The sequence below is a fragment of the Mus pahari genome, chromosome 4 (assembly GCF_900095145.1).
Source record: "Mus pahari chromosome 4, PAHARI_EIJ_v1.1, whole genome shotgun sequence".
Classification (NCBI taxonomy): domain Eukaryota; kingdom Metazoa; phylum Chordata; class Mammalia; order Rodentia; family Muridae; genus Mus; species Mus pahari.
Window position 1 is genome coordinate 35,689,997 of NC_034593.1, and position 23,632 is coordinate 35,713,628.

Below are 23,632 nucleotides of genomic sequence, written 5' to 3' on the forward strand. Positions count from 1 at the left end.
TCTCAGCATATCTTTTGGGGGATATAGGATTAACCAAGTGTTAAAGTGTTCACATATCAGCTTAGCTATGGAAGAGGGTCAGGCACCGCTTTGACTTTTCATCTTAGATTTTGGTTAGTTCTGTGTGTGAACATTGTGCATGTGTGTATGTCTGTGCACCACATGGATGATTGGTGCCCAGAGGTCAGAAGAGCACACTCAGGATCTCTGCTGGAACTGGAGCTCCGCCATGGTTGTTAAGACACTACCTGTGCTGGGAACTCCGAGTAGTCAGTGCTCTTAACTGCCGAGCCCATCTCTGACTCCCTTTTCTTGAGCATTATTTCAAGGTGGCAGTAGAACCACCTTGGTGGGGGCTTGCTGTTGTCCTTCAGTGGACAATAGCAGATGGACATTGGATAATTTAGAAAGCTTAAGCACAGATACAGGTGCCTCTTACCCCTCATGTAACTTAACAGATTTATTATTACTTTGTGGTGTGTGTGTGTGTGTGTGTGTGTGTGTGTGTGTGTGTCTGTCTGTCTGTCTGTCTGTCTGTCTGTCTATCTGTGTGAATGCCGGAGGAAGTTAAAGTTGGATCCCCTGAGCTGGGCGTATAGATTGTGAGATACCTGATGCAGGTGCTGTGAGCCAGACTGGGGTCCTGGAAGGGCAGCAAGTGCCTTTAACCACATAGCTGTCTGTCAAGTTCTGTATTTGACACTGAATGTAGTTCGTGGTCAAGTGACGTGGATTTGCGTGGGGACATGTGTACCATGCAGTTTTGTGATTTAGAAAGCTGCCCTGAAGTACTTTTCTGTGAGGCCATCAGTGACTCTTGGAGAAAGTGGAAAGTTGCTTGGGTGACCTGAGCTTTGTGTTTTATTATTGTGCTTTAAAATAGCCCTGGCTGGCCTTGTATCTCAGTGGATGGACCAGCATAGCCACCAACTGAGATAATCCTCCTGCCTCTGCTTCTTGAGTGCTGAGATCACACATACTCACTGTCACACTCAGAGATCTGGATTTCTCTATAATTTGCCTCGAGGGCTTTAGAAAACTCTAATGCTTCGCCAGCTGTGGCCCTGTCTCAGCTCATCTTCACAGGGAATCCTGAGACAGACCGTAATGTCTTGCTTTAGTCTGTTTTGTATCTGGGCTTTGTGGTCCAGAGGGCTTCTTGCCTTGGAGTCCCGGTGGAGGTGTGTGTGTGATGGGAGGCCACGAGACTGCCATTGTTGCTGCTGCCTCTCATTGACCTAGTGACCCTGAAGTCTTCTGACAATTGCTCTGTTACGAGGTTCTGCTTGAAATCCAGTTGTGCTCTGTGCTTTAGAAGTCTGTAAGCTGTCATCAGGGCTGTGTGCCAACACCTTAGCACGTGGGTGGTAGAGTTGGCCCTGATGACTTCCGCTTCTTCTGCTCTTGACACTTCATGCTGACTTCATTTTACTTTTGGTGAGATTCTTCATGGCTTGTCTTTGAGGCATACTTGATTAGGGTAGATGTGTCTTTCCAGTAAATGAGATTCTTGCTTCAAAGGCAGCTCTAGAATGCCGTGGCGTCTGAAGCCTTCCTAATACTGTTGAGAGCTGTAAGAGCGCTGCTTTGCCAGTAGACTTTTTGACCACGGCGCATTTGTGGCCTGGTGGCGCTCTCAGGGCTGCGGGGTTAGTGTTTCTTTGCTGAGCTCCGCTCTCATCATTGTGCTTTCCTTCTTGTGTCCTGGGCGTTCAGATTTCATGGTGGCTGTGCTTTTTCTGCCTGGAGAAATAGAGCCAGGCTCCTGTGACTTCCTGACTTGCAGTTCATTTAAGGATAAAGTTGTGAACCGTCTGGGTTTTAAGGGGCTGTCTGAGCACACTCCTGGTACCACCATGGGTTTGTTTATTTACTCCCCTTATTGAAACATTGGCTTTTTCTTTCCTTAAACCAGCATAATGATTTCAGTTGTAAAAACCTTAATTTCTGCAGTTTGTGCTGTTTTGTGTAATTTTGCCAACTTGCGCAAAACAGGCTTTGTTTTAAACATGAGCGAAAGAAATCAAACTCTCATTTTGAAGTGCCTCGCTTTTCTGCGACTGTCTGTTCACGTGAGCTCTGGGCTCCCGGAGGAGGAGTGTGTGCAGCCTGAGCAGCGAACGGCTGCCCAGCCACTATCACCTTGCCTTTGGTGCTTTGTCTGCCTTTCTTCCGTGTCACACCCATCATGAAGGTGGAGAGAGGTCTGCTGCCTGCAGCCAGGTTGGAGCATCGGCTGCTCAGTGGTTGGAAATGTCTTATGGATGGGTCTCTTACGCACCACAGCAACACTCGTTATTTTAGGATTCCCTCTTCTCAAGTTCTTGGACTTCCTGTGCTGAAGACACATGCAGTGTTTCTTTGGAGCTCAGGCACGTGGGTGCTTGGAGGTAGACTGGCATATTTCCTCAGGGGTCAGAATCGCAGTTAGGTGGATATGGGCATATGTCTACTTTGGTGTGGCTCTGTGAAAATCCTTCTAGATTGTTTTTCAGTTCACAAGTAGGGGCAGGGCGATGCCTCCTTAGAGTGCTGACTGCTCTTCAAGAGAACAAAGGCTTGATTCCTAGAGCCCACATTGACCGCTTACAGCCGGCCATCACTCCAGTTCTAGGGGATCCAGCACCCTCTTTGGGCCTTTGTGGGCACTGCACAGTGTGTGGCACAGTGATAGAGAGGCAAGACACCCATACACATAAATAACAAAGTTGTGGCCTTACAGGCTTGCTATGGGATCCTCAAGGTGCCAGAGGGCAGTTGGCTATGCCGTACTTGTGCCCTGGGAGTTCAGCCAAAATGTCTGCTGTGTCCCAAGAAAGGTGGAGCTATGAAGCCGACCCGCAGCGGAACCAAGTGGGTCCATGTCAGCTGTGCCCTGTGGATCCCTGAGGTAAGCCTGCTTTCTAATAGCATCTTAGTTGAGCCAGTCCTGGTTTCCTGCTGGGGTTGGGCAGGTGGGAGGGAGTGACTCACAGGCAGCAGTAGAGTTGCCTGAACCGATCCCCTCTGTCCCCAAGCTGATCCTGAGCAGAGCAGGTCTGTGGAGGGGCTTCCTGGAGGCAGCAGTGGTCTGGTGTCCAGAAATTGCCCCACTTTTCCATTTCTGGAAACCCTCAGATGATAGCACTCACAGGCCAGGCCTGGCACCTTCACGGCTCTGTCCTGAGGGTAGCCATGCTATTGTCCCTGCCAGTTTGTGTTTGGCAAACTCCGCATGCACTACCACAGTGCCCTAAGTCACACTTCTGCGAGCTTTATTTAAATTCTTCCTCAGCTTCCACCTTGTTAATTTCAGGTCTGCTCTAATTTATTTCCAGTCCCAAACCTTCACTAATTTAATTTGCATGGCTTGTGATGAGAATATCATTTGTCATTTAAATTCCAGTATTTTTGGTGTGTGATTTGCTGCGTTTTGTTTTTTTCCTCCAGAGGAAAATTGCATGGGTATGATTTACATGGAAGTTTCACTGGATCTTTTGGTTTAATATTAACCAGTTTGCAGTTCATTGTTCCATATTTATCTTGCTAGATTTTTACTTTTAATATAGTTATGTGTTCTGATGTAATACTATTAAATATAGTTTATTTCTTTGCTCATTCTATTATTTAAATATATTTACAATGGGTTTTTAGTCCTTAAAAATTCTTGTCAATCTAAAGTCTTTTTTTAAAAAAGATTCTGTTTAATTGATATATACGATGAGTACTGTAGCTGTCTTCGGACACACCAGTATATGGCATCAGATCCCATTATAGGTGGTTATGAGCCACCATGTAGTTACTGGGAATTGAACTCAGGACCTCTGGTAGAACAGTCAGTGCTTTTAACCTCTGAGCCAACCCTCCAGCCTCTAGCCTTAATAGACTGTGTTACAGTAAGATAGATGTCTTTAGAAGTGACAACTTGTAGAGAGGTTTTTATAGACTGGCGAGCTGGTATCAATGGGGGCTGATGTCTGGGCTCTACTGCTGTTTGTCCAGAGCTGGGCCCTGGGGCTAGCCTCAGGTCGGTGTTATGATTCTGATTATCCGTGTCATGCCCATCTGGCTATTTTGGATCTTTAGGTAAGCATTGGCAGTCCTGAGAAGATGGAGCCCATCACAAAGGTGTCTCACATTCCCAGCAGTCGGTGGGCGCTTGTGTGCAGCCTCTGCAATGAGAAATTCGGGGCCTCCATACAGGTAACAATGACTTTGTTTTCCTCCACTGTGTGCTAGGGAGCAGGCTGGGGGAGGCAGCTTTCCACAGCATTCATTGGAGGGATAGGAGAAGGAAGGTTATCTGGAAATCACCTGGGTTTGGAGGCAGTTCCAATTTGTCTGGCCTAAGCCTAGAGTCCCCTTCTTTCCATAAGCAGACATTCCTGGTGAGAACCGAGGCTTAGATACTCTCGACTGTGGCACTTGAGTTCTCATTGCCACAGACCAGTCTCACAGACCAGGTGTCTTCAGGGCTCCCTGCTGGGGACGCCTGTAGCTGAGGTAGGTGATGGGCAGGCCGGGAGGAAGAGTCTGGAGAGCACACACACTGCTGCCCTAGTGAACTAGCCAGCATGTAAAAGGCTGATTGTACAGAAAGTCAGGAGGTATGCAGAATTAATGGGAAAATGGTGTCTGTGTCTTCATGTTGTCGGAAACTCTTAATTGATTTCTGGGATTCATTCATTCATTGATATCTAGTCGGTTATGATTTGAGGCCTAGAACACTGTGTTGAAGGTCAATTTGGACTCCAGTAGGGACCCGAGTAGGTCTCAGATTCTTCAGGTTTTTGTTTGTTTGTTTGTTTGTTTTGTTGTTGAAATCTGGTGGGCAGAAACACTATTTGGGCAGCTTCTTTCAATGTAGAGAATACAACAGGCACAGGACAAGTGTGGTCCTGGCTTTAAACAAAGTTTCTTCATTTGGCGGAATATGTTATATTTTGGTTGAGCAATGATTCTTTGAGTAAGGTGCCCAAACCACTTACTGGTGTTATATATTCTTTCCTTTATTTTTTTTTTCCCTCTCTATTTTGGTTTTTCAAGACAGGTTTTCTCCATAACTCTGGCTGTCTTTGAACTCATTTCGTAGATCAGGCTGGCCTTGAACTCAAGAGATGGGCCTGCCTCTGCCTCACCAGTGCTGGGGTTAAAGGTGGGCTCTTTTCATTTTCTTATCAAGCCTTGAATGGTTTGACTTCTCACTGTTACTGTTTCTACTGCTGTTCAGGCATCTAAAACCACTAGTAAAAAAATCAGGGCAGGCACTGGGCAGCTGAGACTTGGCTTTGGGGATCTTAGATGGGATTTTTTTTTTTTTTTTTTTTTTAAGTAGACTCTGTTGAAAACCAAAATGAATTTGGGCAAAAGGAATAGAGGAGAGGTCAAAAAGGATTTGAGTGTCTGGCTTGTGTGGGAGAATGTCAGTTCCTGTGCCTGTGTTAGCTGCTCTGAGCACATCAACCCTGCTCCTTAACTGATGTTTCGTGGGAGGCAAATTCGAGCCCTGTCTATTTTTTAAGGAGAGACACTCTAAGGACATTTCTGTTGCCACTGATCTCTGTCCCCAGAGCATTAATTTGAAGAGGGGGCCAAGGAAGGCAGATGACTTTTCATATCTTAACAAAATAAATAGATTGATTTTTTTTATTAAAAAGAACTCCTCTCAGAAATGCCGCAGCTGGGAAGCCTGGTTTCTGTTTCTGTAACATCTGTTTGCTGAGTCAACCCGAATAGGAAAACCCAGAGGAAGGCCATTTGGCATCTTTTCAAAGTCCCGTATAAGTCTCCACCGCAGCTCATTTCTCTTTAGGTTCGAAGGCCTGGGTTAAGTGTAGTTTAAGGCAGCCACAGACTGCGCCTCAGTCATCTGTTCCCACTCTACTTCCCCCTTGGCTTCCTGCTGCTGCGGAGAAGCAGTGAGTCTTCACCAGAGTGGCCAGGTGTGTCTGCGTGTGTTCTGCCACCAGAGCTGATTCCACAGGCTTCTTGTAATTGAGGTTATTTATAAAGGTACAGATTAATCATGGTGCATATGCTTTCAGTGATTGGAATTTGGGGTGGTGAAGGGGCTGGAGTTGTACAGTAAAGGATTAAATTGTGTCTGGCACTGAGGTGTATCTTAAATGCTGAAGTGATGAGGGGGGAATCCAACTCCAGTCTCTACTCTGTGGTCATGTGATGGCAGGGTCTGTTGAATGAGTTTAATTAAGCTTTTCAGCTGGCCTGGAGCACAAACTCCTTGCTTGTCTGTGCAGCCTGGCATGCCCCAGGGATCCCTTGGCCTCACACAATACAGTTGCTTTTAAGGGACTGGCTTCAGCCTCCAAGAGGTACCTCTTTCTAGGGATTTGCTCAGTGAGATCAGACGCCAGAAGTTAATCACTCTGCTCCTGCTGGCCAGAGGCTTGTGTCTGGATCAAAGGCACTAAATTGTAGCCCTGTGCAGGCGGGGAGTGAGCAGGGTGTTCAGTGCATCTTGATGAGGCCTGGCCTCTGTGCTGCCTTCCCTGGGGCCTCAAGGAAGGGAGCATCTGATGCAGTGGTGGTTCTGGACCAGCAGGGAGGCCTTTCTCCATCCTTCCTGAACTGGGCTCTTGGCTCTCATTCTTGCTTCCTCGGCGTGATCCCTGGATGCTACTTCCAGGAAGTCTGCTTGTGTTTACCTTCCTGAGTTGGGACCTTTTCCCACTGGGTGCACTGAGGATTCACAGTCTTTTAAAACTGATCAGGAATGTGTGCACTGAGGAGATTGCTGTTCACAGTCTTGATAAAACTGAGTTCAAGTCTTGGAGAACTAAATTAAGACCTCAGCGTATACTCTGTACACAGAGTGCAGTCTTTTGGGGATTGTGCCACCCTCCCCGACAGGAGCCAGTTGTCCAGCCCTCCCCTCCCCTGCTCAGATTTCAGTGCTGTGATTGTTTCAAGCAAGTTAGAGTTTGCTCTCTGAAAGCTTTACCTTGCCTTGTGCCCTGACGTTCCTTCAGACCTGTTCATCTTGGTCAAGCTTTTCTGTCTCAGTGAGTGTTTCTTTGTCATCACATGGGGTGGCCAGCAGGGGCTCTTGTTGCCACCGCTCTGTAACTCTCCCTGTGTTGTTCACAGTGCTCTGTGAAGAACTGCCGGACGGCCTTCCATGTGACCTGTGCTTTTGACCGTGGCCTGGAGATGAAGACCATATTGGCAGAGAATGATGAAGTCAAATTCAAGTCCTACTGCCCAAAGCACAGCTCACACAGGAAACCCGAGGAGGGCCTGGGGGAAGGAGCAGCCCAGGAGAATGGGGCCCCCGAGAGCTCTCCCCAGAGCCCTCTGGAGCCCTATGGTAGTCTGGAGCAGAATCAAGAGGAGGCCCACCGGGTGAGTGTTCGAAAGCAGAAGCTACAGCAGCTGGAGGATGAATTCTACACCTTTGTCAACCTGCTGGATGTGGCCAGGGCGCTGCGACTGCCTGAGGAAGTGGTGGATTTCCTGTACCAGTACTGGAAGTTGAAGAGGAAGATCAACTTCAACAAGCCCCTCATCACCCCAAAGAAAGACGAAGAGGACAATCTAGCCAAGCGGGAGCAGGATGTCTTGTTTAGGAGGCTGCAGCTGTTCACGCACCTGCGGCAGGACCTGGAGAGGGTAATGATTGACACCGACACCTTATACTGACTTAGAGAAGAAGATGTAAAGAGGCGGGCACTTGCCTAGAGATGATAGCCAGTCATTACTCTCAGATCTTTGTACACACTACAGCATGAGGTCATGTTGGTTAAACATATTTATGGGCTGGTAAACTCACTGCATTGTGCAAGACTGCCAGTGTGGGAGTTGCTTTGTGATTATTTCTCCCGTTAATCTTTACTGTTCTGCAAGATCAGATGAAGTGTATCTTCATCCCCTATTCCCTTGTCCTTGTAGAGCTGGAGGGAATGGAGCACCAGGAACATGACCAAGGGCATGACTCAGCAGTTTAGAGCCTGGTTTTGAGAACTGGGATGTGTCTGAGTTATGGGGGATGGGGCAGTGGTAGGGAAATTCCTTGTTCAACCTGGGGAGACATTTCCTAGGTGCTGATGAAGGGCTCCTTAGAGAGAGCTAAGCACTGCCTCCCATTGGCTCATCTTTGCTTCTAGGCTAAATCCACAGGGGCATTCCCAGCTCTGTTGTGGAGCAGAACAGGCTCTGGGTGCTGATGTGTGTGCATGGACTTACACACACCTATTACAGAAGACAGTTGTGGCAGTGAGGTGCTAAGTCATCACAGAGGTTGTGTACATACAGAGTGCGGTTGTGTGTGGCGCGCATCTCTCTCCGGGTCATGTCTGCGTGTGGTGTGATGCCTGGTGCACAGGGCATTGGGTTTGTCTGTGGAGCCCTTAGCAATCTCAGTGTACTGCATACACACACACACACACACACACACACACACACATTTATCACACTCCTGGGTTGCTGATTAAGTGGCTGTTGGCTGCCTGGAGCCTCAGCTGCTGGCACTCCCCTCAGCTGTTTGCTGCTTGGTGCCTCCCCCACTCTCCATTACCTCTGGAGTCCCCGGCTGGACCCTTTTTTCCTGCTGCAGGAATAATTAGGAGTGGACTGTCCTCCCCAGGGTCTCCCGCTCCCGTAGGTGGTTTTTGACCAAGGCTTGCTAATTGGGGATGCATCTTGAGCACCTTCCACACCTACTCCCCTGACTGCTAGCTACCTATTAAATTCATTAGTGTGGCAGAGATGGTATGCAAGTTGTCTGGCCTGAAGCAGCCTGTGCCGAAAGGCACCCAAGTGGCCTGAAACAGCTAATGCATATCTCCCTCAAGCCCCTCACTTATTAGAGAGGAGTGATTCATCACTTGCTTGGCAACAGGATCTGACTCATAGATGGTTTGAGATGAGAGTGTAGGCAGGAGAGTGCACATGTACTTGGCCAAAAGGATCAGTTCTCACAGAGGCTTGTGCCACCTTGTTGGAGATGGTCATGCACGTATTTCTGAGTACTCATTAGAGGCCCTTTTAGTGCATTATCTAATGCTGACTTCTTGTGATGTCCCTTTCTAGACCTTGTTAGGATTCTGGGTAAGGTTGTGGGTGTTAGGCTAAGGGGAGGTGGGAGCAGGTTGGTTAGGCTCCCACACGCCCCCTGGTGGTCAGTTCAAAGAACCACATGCACTTGTGGTGTGTTCTTGAAAGGGTTCAGGGTAAATGGGTATTTTGTTGAGAAGCTACCATCCTAACCCAACAACTGCTGTAACTGGGGTGCATGGAGTCAGATAGCCCTTGGGAGGGGAGGTGAGAAGTCTCATGTTTTGACTGTGTTTGTTTAACAATCACCACAGAATAAAACTGTAGAAAATGCTTGTGGTGTATTAACTCTTTCTGTATTTAAGTTACTGAGATTAACATATACTTATAATTAAATTCTCAACTTTTTTGGAGTCGTCATTTTGCTTTTAAGTAGAATAATGCCTGTGGTGCATAAGGGAATAAATCAGGATTTGTGTGCACCAGTGCCTGTGTATGTGTGTGTGTGTGTGTGGCATTTCTTAACATTCAGTATTAAAGAGTCTACGGTTTTAATGCAGTCAGTGTCAGTTTAAAAGGGGTGTATTTATAATGACAAGTTACGTTTTCCTCCTGCTATGAGGACTGCCTGAAAGCTGAAGTCTATGCCAGGCCCTGGAGAGTTGTACAGTGCTCTGCAATTATAAAAAAGTGTATCAGACCAAGGGCTTATCAGGGTAGGCATGACAAAAGAAAAAGTCCAAAGGTACAATTAACTTGTCTTATCAGTAAGTTAGTGGTCTGCCTCTTTTTATGAACTATTAGCACATGGTAGGCACTTGAGCCAGTCGACGCAGGTGACTGGACTAGAGGCATGTGGTCATTCCTGAACAAGTGAGTGGCACTCATCACATGCAGGTGACTCAGTGATTACGTTAATTGCTCTTTCTGGCAAATTAACACCTCGGGGGCCTTGCACACCTGGGTACCAGTTCTGGACCAGAAAGCTACGTGACAGGAATAGGTATCAGGAGGCTCTAAATGAGATGGTTGGAAATGTGGTGAGTGTAACTTCCAGCTTCTGGAGGCTGTCATCTTACTCTGGGATTCCTGACTACCTCACTGAACTACTAACTTGGATAAAGACATCCTTCTACACCCGCTGCAGTTTGTACGCAAAGGCTCCAAGTCCTGGGGGATAGTCCTGTGCGTTTTGTGCACTCAGTGGAACATAACTTTTTGGTTTTTTTACTTTTTTTTTTTCTTTTTTTTTTTTTTGGAACATAACTTTTTGAAAACTCAGTTGTTCACTAAACAAAAATGCATGTGAGGCTCTAGTGTGGCAGGCACTGCATAGGGCTCAGGAAATCCACTGCAAGTACTTCTGCCTGTTCTGCCGCTTGTTCTCGGGATGCAACAGTAACATTCTGGAAACTTTAAAAGTGCAAACTGGAGTGGGGGCCGGGGGAACATGGTTGTTTCTGTTTGCAAACTTGCTTTAAGGGGAAAGTTGACTTGGATTTAGCCTGAAGTCAGATGGCGAGGCATGGTAGGTTTGAGGACCTGCTGCTAGCTGCTGAGGGAAAGTGAATTGGGGAAGTTTGGTTGAGTGACCAAGCTCTTTGGGCAGGGACCATGTCTAGATTTCTGCCAAGAATTCCTTTTTTTGTTTGTTTATTTTTCTTTGGGGTCAGTCAGCGCTGGATCAAATAGGCATTAGAGATCACAACTGGAAATGATGGCCATTTTGCTTTGTGGGTTTATTTAGATGTTAGTCATCTGAGGTCACTGGAAGGAAAAGGTTTTGTTTTCTTTTGTTTTGTTTCTCCCCTCACTAAGAGGCTGTGTTAAAGCCTTTCCTGGCACAGAAGCCACCAGAGTTGAGATTCCCTGCCTTCTTTATTTTCATGGATCAAGCTTGAGATGTATCTGCACACCTGAGTTGAATGTGAGCATGAACTATAATGCCCACTTCATGTCTCCAAAAATCAGATTCTTCATGGAAAGCTGGCTTGTGTGTGTTGTCAAAGGGTTTAGGCTTGATCCTTTGTTTCTGAGTTTCCACCCATAATCTCATCTGGGTGGGATACTAGTGATCAAAGAGAAGATTCTGTTAGCCACGTTCAGCCCCAAGTTGGTTAGGGTTTCCTTAAAGAGCACCTTCTTCCTTGCCTGGGATTGTGGCTATCCCTTAGGCAGGTAGGTCCGGTGACATCATATTCAATTCAGACAAGGAGCATGATTTTCTTTTTAATCGTTTATTAATCAAAACCTAATAGTATTAATAATGTTATTAATATAGAGACAGGAAGTCCCTGATAGTGCATCATTAGGGTCAGCAAAACCTGGTAGTATTTCCCTTCGTGGCCCGTGTCCTCATGGAGGGCCCAGCCTGTAGCACAGCTGCGATTGTGAGGATGGAGAAAGGTCTGAAGACTGAGGGGATATCTGTGTCAGCCAGTGTGCAAAACTGCATGGCTTGTGGTGATCTTTAAACTTGCCCTTACAGTGTGATACAGGAAAGACTGCTCAAAAGGAGGATGCATTTTTAGCATGCCCTAGATGCTAGCCCGTGGGGAGCATATAGTCATTTTCCACTTCTGCCACTGCTACTGAGGTGGCTGAGGTCTTATGGGCATCTTCCTCAAGAAAGGTTTAACTGTTCAGCGACGGGCTGCACCTGATGTTATGTCTTTAGGCCCAAAGGATCAGTGGGGTTTAGTGCCTTTATTCTTTACTTTTGTACTTAGTGGTGACTGATGGCTTTAAGAGTAGGGAATAATGAGTCTGACCACAAACTAATACATATGTATGTGATTTGAAGAAGTCTTCTGTCAGATTGAGTGGGGAATCCGATTGAGCATGTGGTCTTTCCGTTATAGATAAACTAGATTGTGGATGAGGTTAGCAGCAGGTTTTGATGATCCATAGATCCAAAGATTTGCTGGGGATGCTGGGGCAGTTCCTGGGCATTTGCACGCCTCACTGGAATATGCTGCAGTGGCTGGCTATTTGCAAAGTTGTACCCAGTGAACCAAGCAGCTCATTTGATTTTCCAGAGGACTTTGTGCAGGGGTTCCTCTTATGCCATTGACCTGGAAGACACTTGATAGAAGTGTGCAGGGAGGTGGCTTCATAGTTGCTCAAACTATTTTCAATAAGATTTCTGGGAAGACACTGTTGGATGGTAAGCGAAGCTCTCTGGCACAAGGCAGCAAGTCCTGATTAGATAGTGGGGGTCTCTATACTGCAGACTGGTGGGGAAGAGTGGGACTCTGCCTGTCTCTGCTACTCCCCAAGTGTAACTTCATGGTTGCTACAGACACGAGGGAATAAATAAATAAGCATTCTAGTGGTAGGGTAAAATGCTTAAAGCATGTTTTGATTTCAAAAGTCGGTCAAGGCCTTATTAGGGCCAGTACGTCTCAGGTAAAGGAGAAATGAAAGCTCTGAAGTATCGTTATCGTATTGCTCACTTAGAATCTTTATTCTCTACATTCTAGGTTCGGAACCTCACTTACATGGTGACCCGCAGGGAAAAGATTAAACGGTCTGTGTGCAAAGTCCAGGAACAAATTTTCACTCAGTACACTAAGCTCTTGGAGCAAGAAAAAGTTTCAGGTATGCATAAAGCCCTAGATGTAGGGCAGGGGTTTGAAGCCTTGACACTGCTGTTGAGGGAAAACAGTTGTTCTTCCAATTTGTCCTGTAGAAAGTTTTCAGTAGCACAGCTGTTCATATTCAGGGAACATCTTTAAACATTCAAGACATTCTATTGGAGGGAAGGAACGGAATGTGGCATTAAATAGGCTTTGAGACCTGTAGCATCTTCCTGATGACCAAGTAGAAGCAAGTCATAGGCCTTAATTTCTCTCTCCAATTTCATGTAAAATGGGAGTGCTATCTCAAGTTACCTAAGTATCAGGATATTGGAAGGAAAACAAACTGTAGAACATTGCAGAGCTTTGGATAAACATGGGGATAACTACAAAGGTGTGACTTCATGCTCTAGCTTTTGGAGCAACCAAACATTGTAAATACTTGCTAAGACTACTTATACTTACCACATATATTCATTTCCTAACATTCATGGTGGACTTTTGAAGGTATGGATGAGATGGAATTATGCGTGTGCTGGGCATTTATCTATCTATCTATCTATCTATCTATCTATCTATCTATCTATCTATCTATCTATCTGAAGGTATGGATGAGATGGAATTATGCGTGTGCTGGGCATTTATTTATCCGTCTGTCTGTCTGTCTGTCTATCTATCTATCTATCTATCTATCTATCTATCTATCTATCTATCTATCCATCTTCCATATACATTGTTCTAGTCAGCAAAAAAGGAAGAAAAATATGGGAATATGCTCCTCTACTCTGGAGAGAGTGTCAGTTATTAATGTTGGGCAAGTGTTTCACTCTGGGATTCATAGCTCTTCAGTTAGTCTGGTATAGAATCATGACCTCTAAAATGTGTGTTTAGCACCAGTGTTCTGTGATGATAGGCCCTAGAAAGTAGGTGGTGTTAAGATTTCATGGAGGAAATTGGTCTTGGGGATACATCAGGGAGCAGGTGGGTCTTAGGCTGGCCTTAGTGGAGAAGGATGAGCGACTCCACCTTGGATTGCCCTTTGAAGTTCTAGCAGCAGCACTCTTGGCACTTGCTTGTGTGGAGAGACATTCATTGTTCAGTCTTTGTGGATTTTTTTCCCTAGATAATTATGGCATCCAAGCAACATAGTAGAGATAACTTGGTTAGTGGAGCACACAAAAAAAGACTGAGGGGAGTTTTAGCAATACTCTCCTCTTCAAGTGCCTCATATTTTTAAATGTGTTCTTGCTAAGATTAAGAATTTTTCAGAGGAACCAAGTGTCTTTCATTATCTGTAACTAAAAACTTCAGTTGCAGACTTTGAAAGTAAGGTTTCCAGGTAGTGTCATTGGTTAATGACAGGGTAGTTTAGATTAAGTTCACCCTAACTCTTTGGTGTCTGGGATGGTTGATGGTAGTACACAGAGGTCTCCTAGTTGAAGCTCTTGGCGCTTGCTAAGGAGTCAGCGGTTGATCCCTAAAGGATGCCGTGTGTATGCAGCTGGATGGAGTACGTTTTATGGGTATCCCAGGCAGCTGCTTGTATCATGGCTGAGATTTGTACTTGGCTGAGTGAGATTCTCTTCACAAGGTGGTTAGGACATATTTTGGGTTATAGAACTGAAATGTAGATTCATCCAGAAGTCCTACTGCTGGTGAACATGGTGGCTTTATGCTTGTTAGCATTCTGGGGGCTGAGGTAGGAGTGCCAAAATTTTAGTCAGCTGGACTAGGTTGTGAGGTCTAGGTCACGCTAGGCTACAGAATGAGACCTTACTATAAAAAAACAACAAAAACAGAAATTCAGAAAAGAGAAACAAATCTTTCCTTCATTTTGAGTTGAACAGCAAAGCAACTACAATCAGTTGAAAAGACTTTATTCTTGTGTGATGCTACAGCAATGCAGCTGAAGCCCCAAGGGTGGCTTTTCTTTCTCATTTCTAAACTGTGATGCTTAGTCTCCTGCCTCAAAGACACTTTCAAGGGAGATAGGCCCATGACTTTACATGTGTCTTTTTTCATGGCTCAAACTTTTGTGATTCTGGGAACCAGTAGGGTCATTTTGTGGAGTGAGAGCTTCTTCAGTGGAAATGGTACTTAAGGGAGGCCTACTTGAGCTTCAAGTCAGGTAGATAGAAAGTATAGTTCAGACAACATTGGGCCTTCTTCATCTTTGTTTGCTTTGGACATTTCGATCAAAAACAAACAAAAAATACACTTCGAATGGCATAAAGCTCTACTCATGAGATTGTTTTCTGAGAAAGCAGGCATTTCCAGATGAACAGCTTGTAAAACGGACCTCAACTGTGTTGCTGTTAAGGTCTTGTAGATTGTAAGGTCTTATGAGGGTTCCTGTAGGACACAATGGAACTGAACCTTGTGGTACACATCTTAAGAGGAGAAAAAACATGAGACTTGCTGTTTTGTAGTTGGTCTTGAGACTCACAGAACCATGGTCCTTATGAATTCACCAGCATTTTTCAGACCAGCGTTATAAAGTTTATTAATGAGCATGAAGCACATTTTGGTGGATCATAACTAACAGACAAAACAGATGGGGAATAGACATCTATTCCACATAGATGGGGTATGTCAGGCTGGAGAGTGGTTAAGAGTATTTTGCTGCTTGAGTATTCCAGAGGATCTGGGTTTGATTCCCAACACCCACATAGCAACTTACAACTGTCTATTTGGTCCAGAGGATCTGATGTCCTCTTCTGGCTTCCACAGGCACTGTACCCCATGTAATACAGATATACACGCAGGCAAAACACTCGTGTACATAAAATAAAAAATGATTAAAAAAACAGGAAGTGCCAGTTTCTAATGAGATGAGAATTGATATTCATAAATTCATAAAATGTAAGCTTTTACTAGGTTAAGCTATGAAATATGTTTTGTGATTTGCATAAAGGACTGATTTCATGATTTAACAACTTGGATGACAGGTTGACCTCCACGCATACTTCTCATATTACATGTCCAGAATTATCGTGAGCACTTACCTGTGTTTAGTTTGCACATTTACATGTACTTGTCCTCCTTGGTCCTCTGGAGAAAGAAACTTAGAAGCTCTACTTAGTTTCAGAGAGGAAAGTGACAGATGGTGACTGGTAGATGGGACAACTGCTGCTATGTAGAGGTCGTGGCTGCCACTGGACAGATTTCAAATGGATTCTCCAAAATTTCATAAAAAACTCTATTTTAGTGGTTTTGGATTAAAAAGATCTAGTATACTGGCTACAAAGATTGAAAGCATATTCTTGAAGCAGGTCATTTATTATTATTTCTTTTTAAAAACAAAGTGCTGCTGGTGCTTGCTTGGGTGGGGAGTTTGTATAGTGATGTCTCCAGTCTAGAACTTGAGTTTGGATTTGCATATGTAATTTCTCCTCTGGTTTTCTGTCCCTAGGTGTGCCTTCTTCCTGCTCCTCTGCACTGGAGAACATGCTTTTGTTCAATAGTCCTTCTGTGGGCCCCAATGCTCCCAAGATAGAGGACTTGAAGTGGCATTCTGCATTCTTCAGGAAACAAATGGGTACTTCCTTGGTTCATCCACTGAAAAAGTCCCATAAGCGAGATGCACTGCAGAACAGTTCTGGGACTGAGGGCAAGACCTCGAATAAGCAGCCGGGTCTTTGTGGTAGAAGGGAGGGGCTGGGGGTCCCAGAAAGTTTGCTGAGCTTAGAAAAGACTTTTGCAGAAGCACGTCTCATATCATCAGCACAACAGAGAAATGGTGTGGTGACCCCAGACCATGGGAAAAGAAGAGACAATCGTTTTCATTGTGATCTCGTTAAAGGAGACTTAAAGGACAAATCTTTTAAGCAGAGTCACAAGCCTCTCAGGTCCACAGACACATCCCAGAGGCATCTGGACAACACAAGAGCTGCCACCTCCCCTGGAGTAGGGCAGTCAGCACCTGGCACCAGGAAGGAGATTGTGCCCAAGTGCAATGGCTCCCTAGTCAAAGTGCCTACAACACCTGCCAGCCCAGTGAAAAGCTGGGGAGGATTCCGGATTCCAAAGAAGGGGGAGCGGCAGCAGCAGCAAGGAGAAGCCCATGATGGGGCCTGCCACCAGCATTCAGACTGCTCCCATCTGGGTGTAAGCCGAGCTCCAGCCAAGGAGAGAGGGAAGAGCAGGTTAAGAGCTGACAGTGAGAACGATGGGTACGCCCCTGATGGGGAAATGAGTGACTCAGAGAGCGAGGCATCAGAGAAGAAATGCATCCATGCCAACAGCACCATCAGCAGGAGGACAGACATCATCAGGAGAAGTGTCTTGGCCTCTTGATGAAACAGCCGGTGTGGAAGCACATGGCTTGGTGCTGTGTGCTGAGGAGAGCTCTGATAATGGGGGCAAGCAAATACCCATTGTTTCTGAGCTACAGACATACTTCCTTGCAATTCAGATTGAATTTTTTTCCAGAGTCATTTATAAATCATTGTGAGAAGTTTGTGTTATTTGCAACTTGTTGAGGAAACAGAAGAATAGATTGTAACCATAAGACACTAAGATTAGAACCTGAACTAAACACTAAAAAACAAAAAAACAAATGAAGTAACTTTACAGAGGGCCAGGCTTGAATAGCACCATGTATTATTGCCCTCTACATTCTCCCCAAAGCACAAACTCTTGAATACTCACTCTTACAGAATCATAGAATTCTGTGTGGTGAACAAGTCCTATTTATAGAAGCCCTCATGTACCATTTATAGCCCACAAAGCTTATTTTCTAGGAATGGTAAATGCTGACAGCATCTGGCTCCCAGGCTGTGTGGTGTGAGGAGCTGAGGCTCAGAAGCCTCAGCAACACTGGGATCTTGCACATGTGGCATCCAGGGGAAGAGTTTACACAACAGGCATTGCTGGAAGGCTGGAGGGACAGAGCAGAGCTCCTGCACTGAGATTTGGGGCCTGTGTAGCAAGGTCCTGAAGCCCTGCATGGGCTGTGGACACAGGATGGGTGGAGGAAAAGTTGTCCAGAAAGTTCTGTGAGAAAGGGCAGCTGAGGCCCAGGTGTTACTAGTCCGCTTGACCTTCCTCTTTCCTAACTGCTGGCCTTTGGATCCAAATGGGATTTCCCTGGCTACTGCCAGTACTTTGCCATCTGGCTTCCAATAATACAATGGTTATTCAAGTTCAAGTGATGAACTTCTGGTGACTCTTAACTCTACAGAGTCCACCACTAGTGCATATTTGGGAAATCCAGGTTTCCACCATGAGTGGATTCCTTAAGCAAAAAGGAAAACAAAAAGCAAAATAGGTTTTATTTTAAAATATAGAAAGGCAATAAGTTGCATCAAGGTTATACAGGAAAGAATTCAAAGTGTATCCTTGAAGAGGTTTCTGGAGTTGGAGTTCTAAACTCTGATTTGTAACTTGGACTTTTCGAATTGCAAATGGCAATAACTAGTAAGTTATCAGCAATAATAAATTTAGCATTAAATTTGAGTATAATGTTCTGTTTTTGCACTCCTCATATAGTGCATATGTATTCAGACAAGTGGATCGTGTTAAAGTCCTGTTATTTTCTTTGGAATTCAATGTAGTTGTGAATCAAAATTAAGAGAAGGGAAGTTTCATTAGCAATGAGATTTAGAATTAAGGGCATTTGGAATAAGCCCAGTTTTCTCCTAAATTACCCTTAGTTTATTAATATCAATGTTCAGATTCCTGATTCATTTATACATCTGTTTCCATGTGGCAGGGACATTCTGATATTTAATGAGCAATGCTTTGAGTTTGTAGAAGCTTTCAAGTCTTCCAGATGATTGTCAACAACAGAAAAGGCTTATTGAATTCCATCTTGCTATGCAAGTTTTATCAGATGATCAAATGACAGATCTGATGCATCTCATTGTATGTATGACATTTTCAAACTAAGTCTTAACTTCTCAAGTACATTGTAGTAGCTAATTCAGGGGAGGGGAAAGGATGACCCAGGTTTTAGATTGACTATTTTTTGAGCTATGGAGCTCCTTTGAGACTGCTGTCCAGGTCAGCTTGTTGCTACTGGTATTCGAAGATTCTTAGGAGTCCAAGTTATACTTTTGTTTGTAGCCTAATTTAAAAATGAGATGTTTTGCATATGAGCAAAACCCTTTTGCTGGATACAGGAAAAGGCTGGACTCTGATCTAGTTATCTTTTGATTATAGCAACAGCTCTGGGTGAGAATAGAATTTATAGAGGAATAATCTGTGAAGCCATAGAAAGAAACCCTAAATTAATCTAGTGAGTATATGGCCTCTCACCATTTTAGGAGGCACCAGATTCATTTGCACTATTAGGAATGCTAGTTTTGTGCAAAAATAAATGCCTTACCTATTTCCCCCCCATTTAGGTTGAAAAGCTTTCAAATGTTCCAAGTTATGCTGAACCAAAAACAAATAAAATGAAAAAAAAAAATAAAAAAAATAAAAAATTTTCCCCACAAAAATGTTACAAAAAAAAAAAAAAAAGCCCACACGTTTAATTACTGCTTTGAAATGCAATGGTATAGAGCACGGTTTCTGACAGTGTAATGATAGCTTTGTAAGTTAGTTCTTGTCATGCTGGGAACTCTGTATGAGGCGGCCACAGGCAGCAGCAGCCCACCTACCTACCCACTTGCATTCTATTAGTATTGAGCTTTTTTGTTTGTTCTTTTGAATCTTCCTTGTGCATCCTGACCAAGAAATATCTTTGATTATGATCAATGTATTATGTCAAAATGTAGGCTAGTTGAACTTTTGTAAAGTTGCCTGGAATGTCATTTGTTAGGTTATAAACACAAAATTTAAATGAAGGGTTTTCTGTGTTGTGTACAAATCTTAATTATTTTAAAATGGACAGACTTGTCATTACATTTGTAACCTTGTACAGAGGATTTTTCACTATGTGCCTAGCTTGGTGTCCATTCAACTAAAATTGAAAAAAAAAAAAAGGTGCATGAAGAGTTAAAATCAGAAGTTAAACAAAGTCTATGTAGAGATGACTATTTTATATTACATGGCCCAATCCTGTATTTATTTCTACCCCCTTTTTGAAAGTATTTATAAAACTAGTTGAAGACAGCTGTATTTTTTTGTTGAACTATTTAGTAGAATTTGTGCCTTTTTGTCTGTATGTGAATAAATGCTGTACATTTTGCAATATATATTAAGTGTCTGTTGAAATCTGCTTTTGGTTAAGGTTCCTTAAGTGGTGGGCTTGTTGTGTCATAGTTTATATTGAGAATGAGAACTGTATGGGACATATCTATCTACACTGTAGAATCCAGACTCACAGTTTCCCTGGATGCTGCCCTTTTGTCACTACCTGCTTCTCTTCCCATGCCACCTCTGGCTCTTTCAGGATACAATTTGAATCTGAACATACTTAATTGTTGAAGTAATGTAAATGTTAGGGTTTAAAGGCTGAGCCTTTACTATTCCCATCACCTTAGCCAAATCACTAAGCCTCACAAGCCTGTTTTCCCATTTTTTGAAGAGATTTATGCCACCTTGCCCAGCATATGCCTATAATCCTGTAACTGTTAAGATAGATCCACAAAAATCTTCAAATTTATACCCCTGAAAGACATAATTGGTTGTAGCTCCGAGGGAGATCACTTGTCCAGCATGTGCAAGACCCTGGTTTCCATCTCTCCTGCTGCAAAAACAAACTGTCTTATTGGAGTTGCAGTATTTTAAAGCATTTCACAGATTAAACTGCGGTAAGCCATATATACGATTTTACTATTAGGAAAACCCAGGAATCTGCTATGTATTTAAGCTGATGTTATTCCTGAAGGTTGTGTTTATGAAGTGCTTAACATTTTTTTCAGAGTGGTTTCATTAAATGCCTTTGAGCACAGAGCACTGGAACAGTAGGTCAAATAAGAGGAACTGACCTACATCCCACAAAAACTATTTCCAAGATCACAGCATTGCGACTTGACAGAACTGGGCCTCATTCTAACTGGTTTTTGAGTATTTGCAGTGGAGCAGTCTTAGACAATCAGCAGCCAAATGCACCTTCATGTTGGGAGCAGAAAGCCTGATACAGTGTACCCATACATGTATATTATGATTAGAGGCAGTAGTGGCATATCATTATGACTCCCAATTTATAATTTGTAAGCGTCTTTTCTAACATGAATTATCCAATAGTTGTCTCAACCCTTGTTTATTTCTCCTTGTCCTCCTTAGTGACTATTTACTTGTGTTGCTTGCTCTCATAAGGCTCCAGAGAGAAATAACTGTGATTCTTCTTTAAGGTCTTCAAGTTGAATAATCACAATAGCTCCCTAGGGAAATTAAGTCCCCAGGAGCCAAAGGAAGGGCCTGGTGTTGGCAATTCTATAATCTGTGATGGGAAATGTGGCACCAGGGAATTTGAGTTCATGTTTCCATCCAAATCAAGGAGAAAATGCTTCTGCCTTTGAAACATTAGCCATCTGCAACAAACTGCCACTAATTGCAACGCTGAAATCTTTCCTCCAGTTTCTCTTTAAGGCTTAGCACTGCATTAGACAATGCAGCCTTGTCTATACCAGTTTGGAGAGCCCTCTCTAAAAAGGATGAAGTCAATCTAACCTGGTCTCCTGTCCACTCCTTGGTCTCTGCTGCTCTCCATGCAGTTCAGTTCTTTTCTGAGTGGACTGCTTTCTCAAGGGAAAATAATTCTCAGGCTATCCAGATGCTTGAGGTTTGGATATTCAGTTTTTCTCTGTAGGCAGTGACACCCAGGGTGTCTTTTGTGAGGGCTTTTCTTTGATGGCTTGTCAGGGTTTCTACTCTATCACCACAACATTTTCCATTTCTGTGTTTCCATCATCACTATATGGTTCTTCATTTCTTGCTAGATTGTTGCAATAGCTTAGTCTTGTTTCCTTGACTCAAGCTGTGCTGAAATGAACTCCTGCTTCCTCTAATTAGCTGTAACCTTGCCAATGCTATCTCCACAGTGACAACTTCCAAATGGCAGATTCTGTCATTCTCTAGTCTTCAGAGGAGCCTCCAGACTTGGTAATTAGACTGGGCTCACCAAGGGGCAAGCACTGGTCTGTATTGAGTACACCGATTTGTCTTTAGGCAGGCATTGTTCTCTTTTTGCCAACGAGGGAACTGAGGGTTTCCATTTGTGGGGTGATTTGGAAACCATTCCTGCTAGTCTGAGAATCCGAGTCTCCAGCCTCTGCTGATCGCAATATGAAAGTAGTTCATAAAAATCAGTCCAAATGCTCTTGAAGACATATAGGTATACATGTGAACTTCATTTCATTAAATCATATATAGTATAATCAATTGTTTTGGCTTAGCACATCATGTTAAAGAGACTATGAGCATAACATGAGAGAAGTCCAGTCTGCTATGGATTATGTTCTGCCTTTTGTTAGGAAGAACAGAATTACTTTAGCTATATACTGTCATGTAACATATATATCTACAGTAAGACAAGTAAATGCACATATGACTAGGTAAAATAATGCTGCTATTATGAATGCAAAGAGTTCAGTGTAGTTCAAAAATGTTTGGAAGAGCTGGGCGTGGTGGCGCACGCCTTTAATCCCAGCACTTGGGAGGCAGAGGCAGGCGGATTTCAGAGTTCGAGGCCAGGCTGGTCTACAGAGTGAGTTCCAGGACATCCAGGGCTACGCAGAGAAACCCTGTCTCGAAAAAAAAAAAATGTTTGGAAGGTAAAATTGTTTAAAATTAGTTTCTTGACAATAATGCCTAACATTAAGACTAATGTTTTGACACTTTAAAATAGAACTAATGCAAAAATCTCCCAACCTTTTTTTGTTTTGTTGTGATACTGAGCATAACAAAGCTGGTCACTAGTCATTCCTGTAAATGGATGAGCAGTGCTGCGTGGTGTGCTGGTGAGTGTCTGTAACCCCAGCAGAAAGAAACAAAGAAACAAAACGTAATGCCAAGTCAAGTAGCAAAGCAAATCGAATGGCAGTGCCATTCCTAAAGGGCTGCCAGCCAGTACCATGGCCTAGCTCGTATGTGACTGAGCTTTCGTAGTGTAGCTGCTAACCGTGGCGCAGGGGGTTGTTTTACCTGCTTGTTTGGCTGGTGGCTCTAACTTTAGGATTGTTTCTAATGGAAAACAATCTCTTCCTGAAGCCCATCTTCTCCTCGGTTGTTTCCCCACATAGCAGCCTCAAAGGCAGAGTCTTTTCCTCCCCAGCTGTGGCTCTGTGCTTTCTGCTTAGAAACATAGGATTTTCCATTACTTGACTGATATTTAGGATTTGGACACTAGTTTTCTAGGTGTGGAAATATGAACAAATATGACTTTCTATCTATTAGATAGAAAGTCATCCAAGGAGATTGTCAAGGCACTAACAAAGGGCTTTCGAATTAGTGCTTGAGTCAGAAAGGGCAGGATATGGCATCATATCCTGATGAATGACACACACACACACACACATACAGATGAAGCTCCAGGAGAGCAGTCATCCTGTGAGGTAGATGAGGTAGAGGGAAACTGAAAAATAGGAGAGTTGAGTGTGCATCCAGGAGGGCTCAGATCTCACTGAGGAATGCTCTTCTCCAGTGAGTGGTACAAAGGACTTGGACTTCAGCTTTATAACAGCTTTCAGTGCCTCAGGAAACCCACACCGCACTTCAAATAACAGAAATGGGAGGGAAGGCAAAGTCTTTCTTCCCTTGAACTTTATTTGAGCAGTGGTAAGAAGCCATTTAGAAAAAGAGGCCTGCAGAGTGTGCAGCGAGGCAGACACAGAGGCAAAGGTCCCTCTGGAAACTCAGAGAAGTGTCACTGGGCTTCTGCCTGTAGAATATGGTCAGCATGGAATAGGATTGGCACCTGTATTTAGGTGAGAGTGACATACAGACCTGGAGCCTGCACCCAACACTCTTTCCTTCACTTTTGTTCTTCCCTTAGTATCTAATTTAAGTTTAGTGAGTTTTATGTCAACTTGACACAAGTTACAGTCATCTGAGAGGAAGAAACCTAAATTGACATTATGTCTCCATTAAGAGTGGACTGTGGGCAGGCAAGCCTGTAGGGTATTTTCTTAATTAGTGATTGATGTGGAAGAGCCAAATCCTCTGTGGGTAGT

The 23,632-nt window shown here is 44.0% G+C and overlaps 1 protein-coding gene across 5 annotated transcripts in view; it reads left to right on the forward strand.

Moving 5' to 3' along the window:
• The window catches only part of Jade1 (jade family PHD finger 1), a 53,849-nt gene extending 34,140 nt beyond the window's left edge, over positions 1-19,709 (forward strand). For all 5 annotated transcript variants that reach the window (XM_029537291.1, XM_021195743.2, XM_021195747.2 and 2 more), the window contains exons 7-11: positions 2,723-2,890; positions 4,066-4,182; positions 7,087-7,608; positions 12,474-12,591; positions 15,982-19,709. In XM_029537291.1, the coding sequence (XP_029393151.1) occupies positions 2,723-2,890; positions 4,066-4,182; positions 7,087-7,608; positions 12,474-12,591; positions 15,982-16,865 (1,809 nt within the window). In that variant the 3' untranslated portion in view covers positions 16,866-19,709. The remainder of the gene's footprint in view (positions 1-2,722; positions 2,891-4,065; positions 4,183-7,086; positions 7,609-12,473; positions 12,592-15,981) is intronic.
• The last annotated feature ends 3,923 nt before the right edge of the window (positions 19,710-23,632 follow it).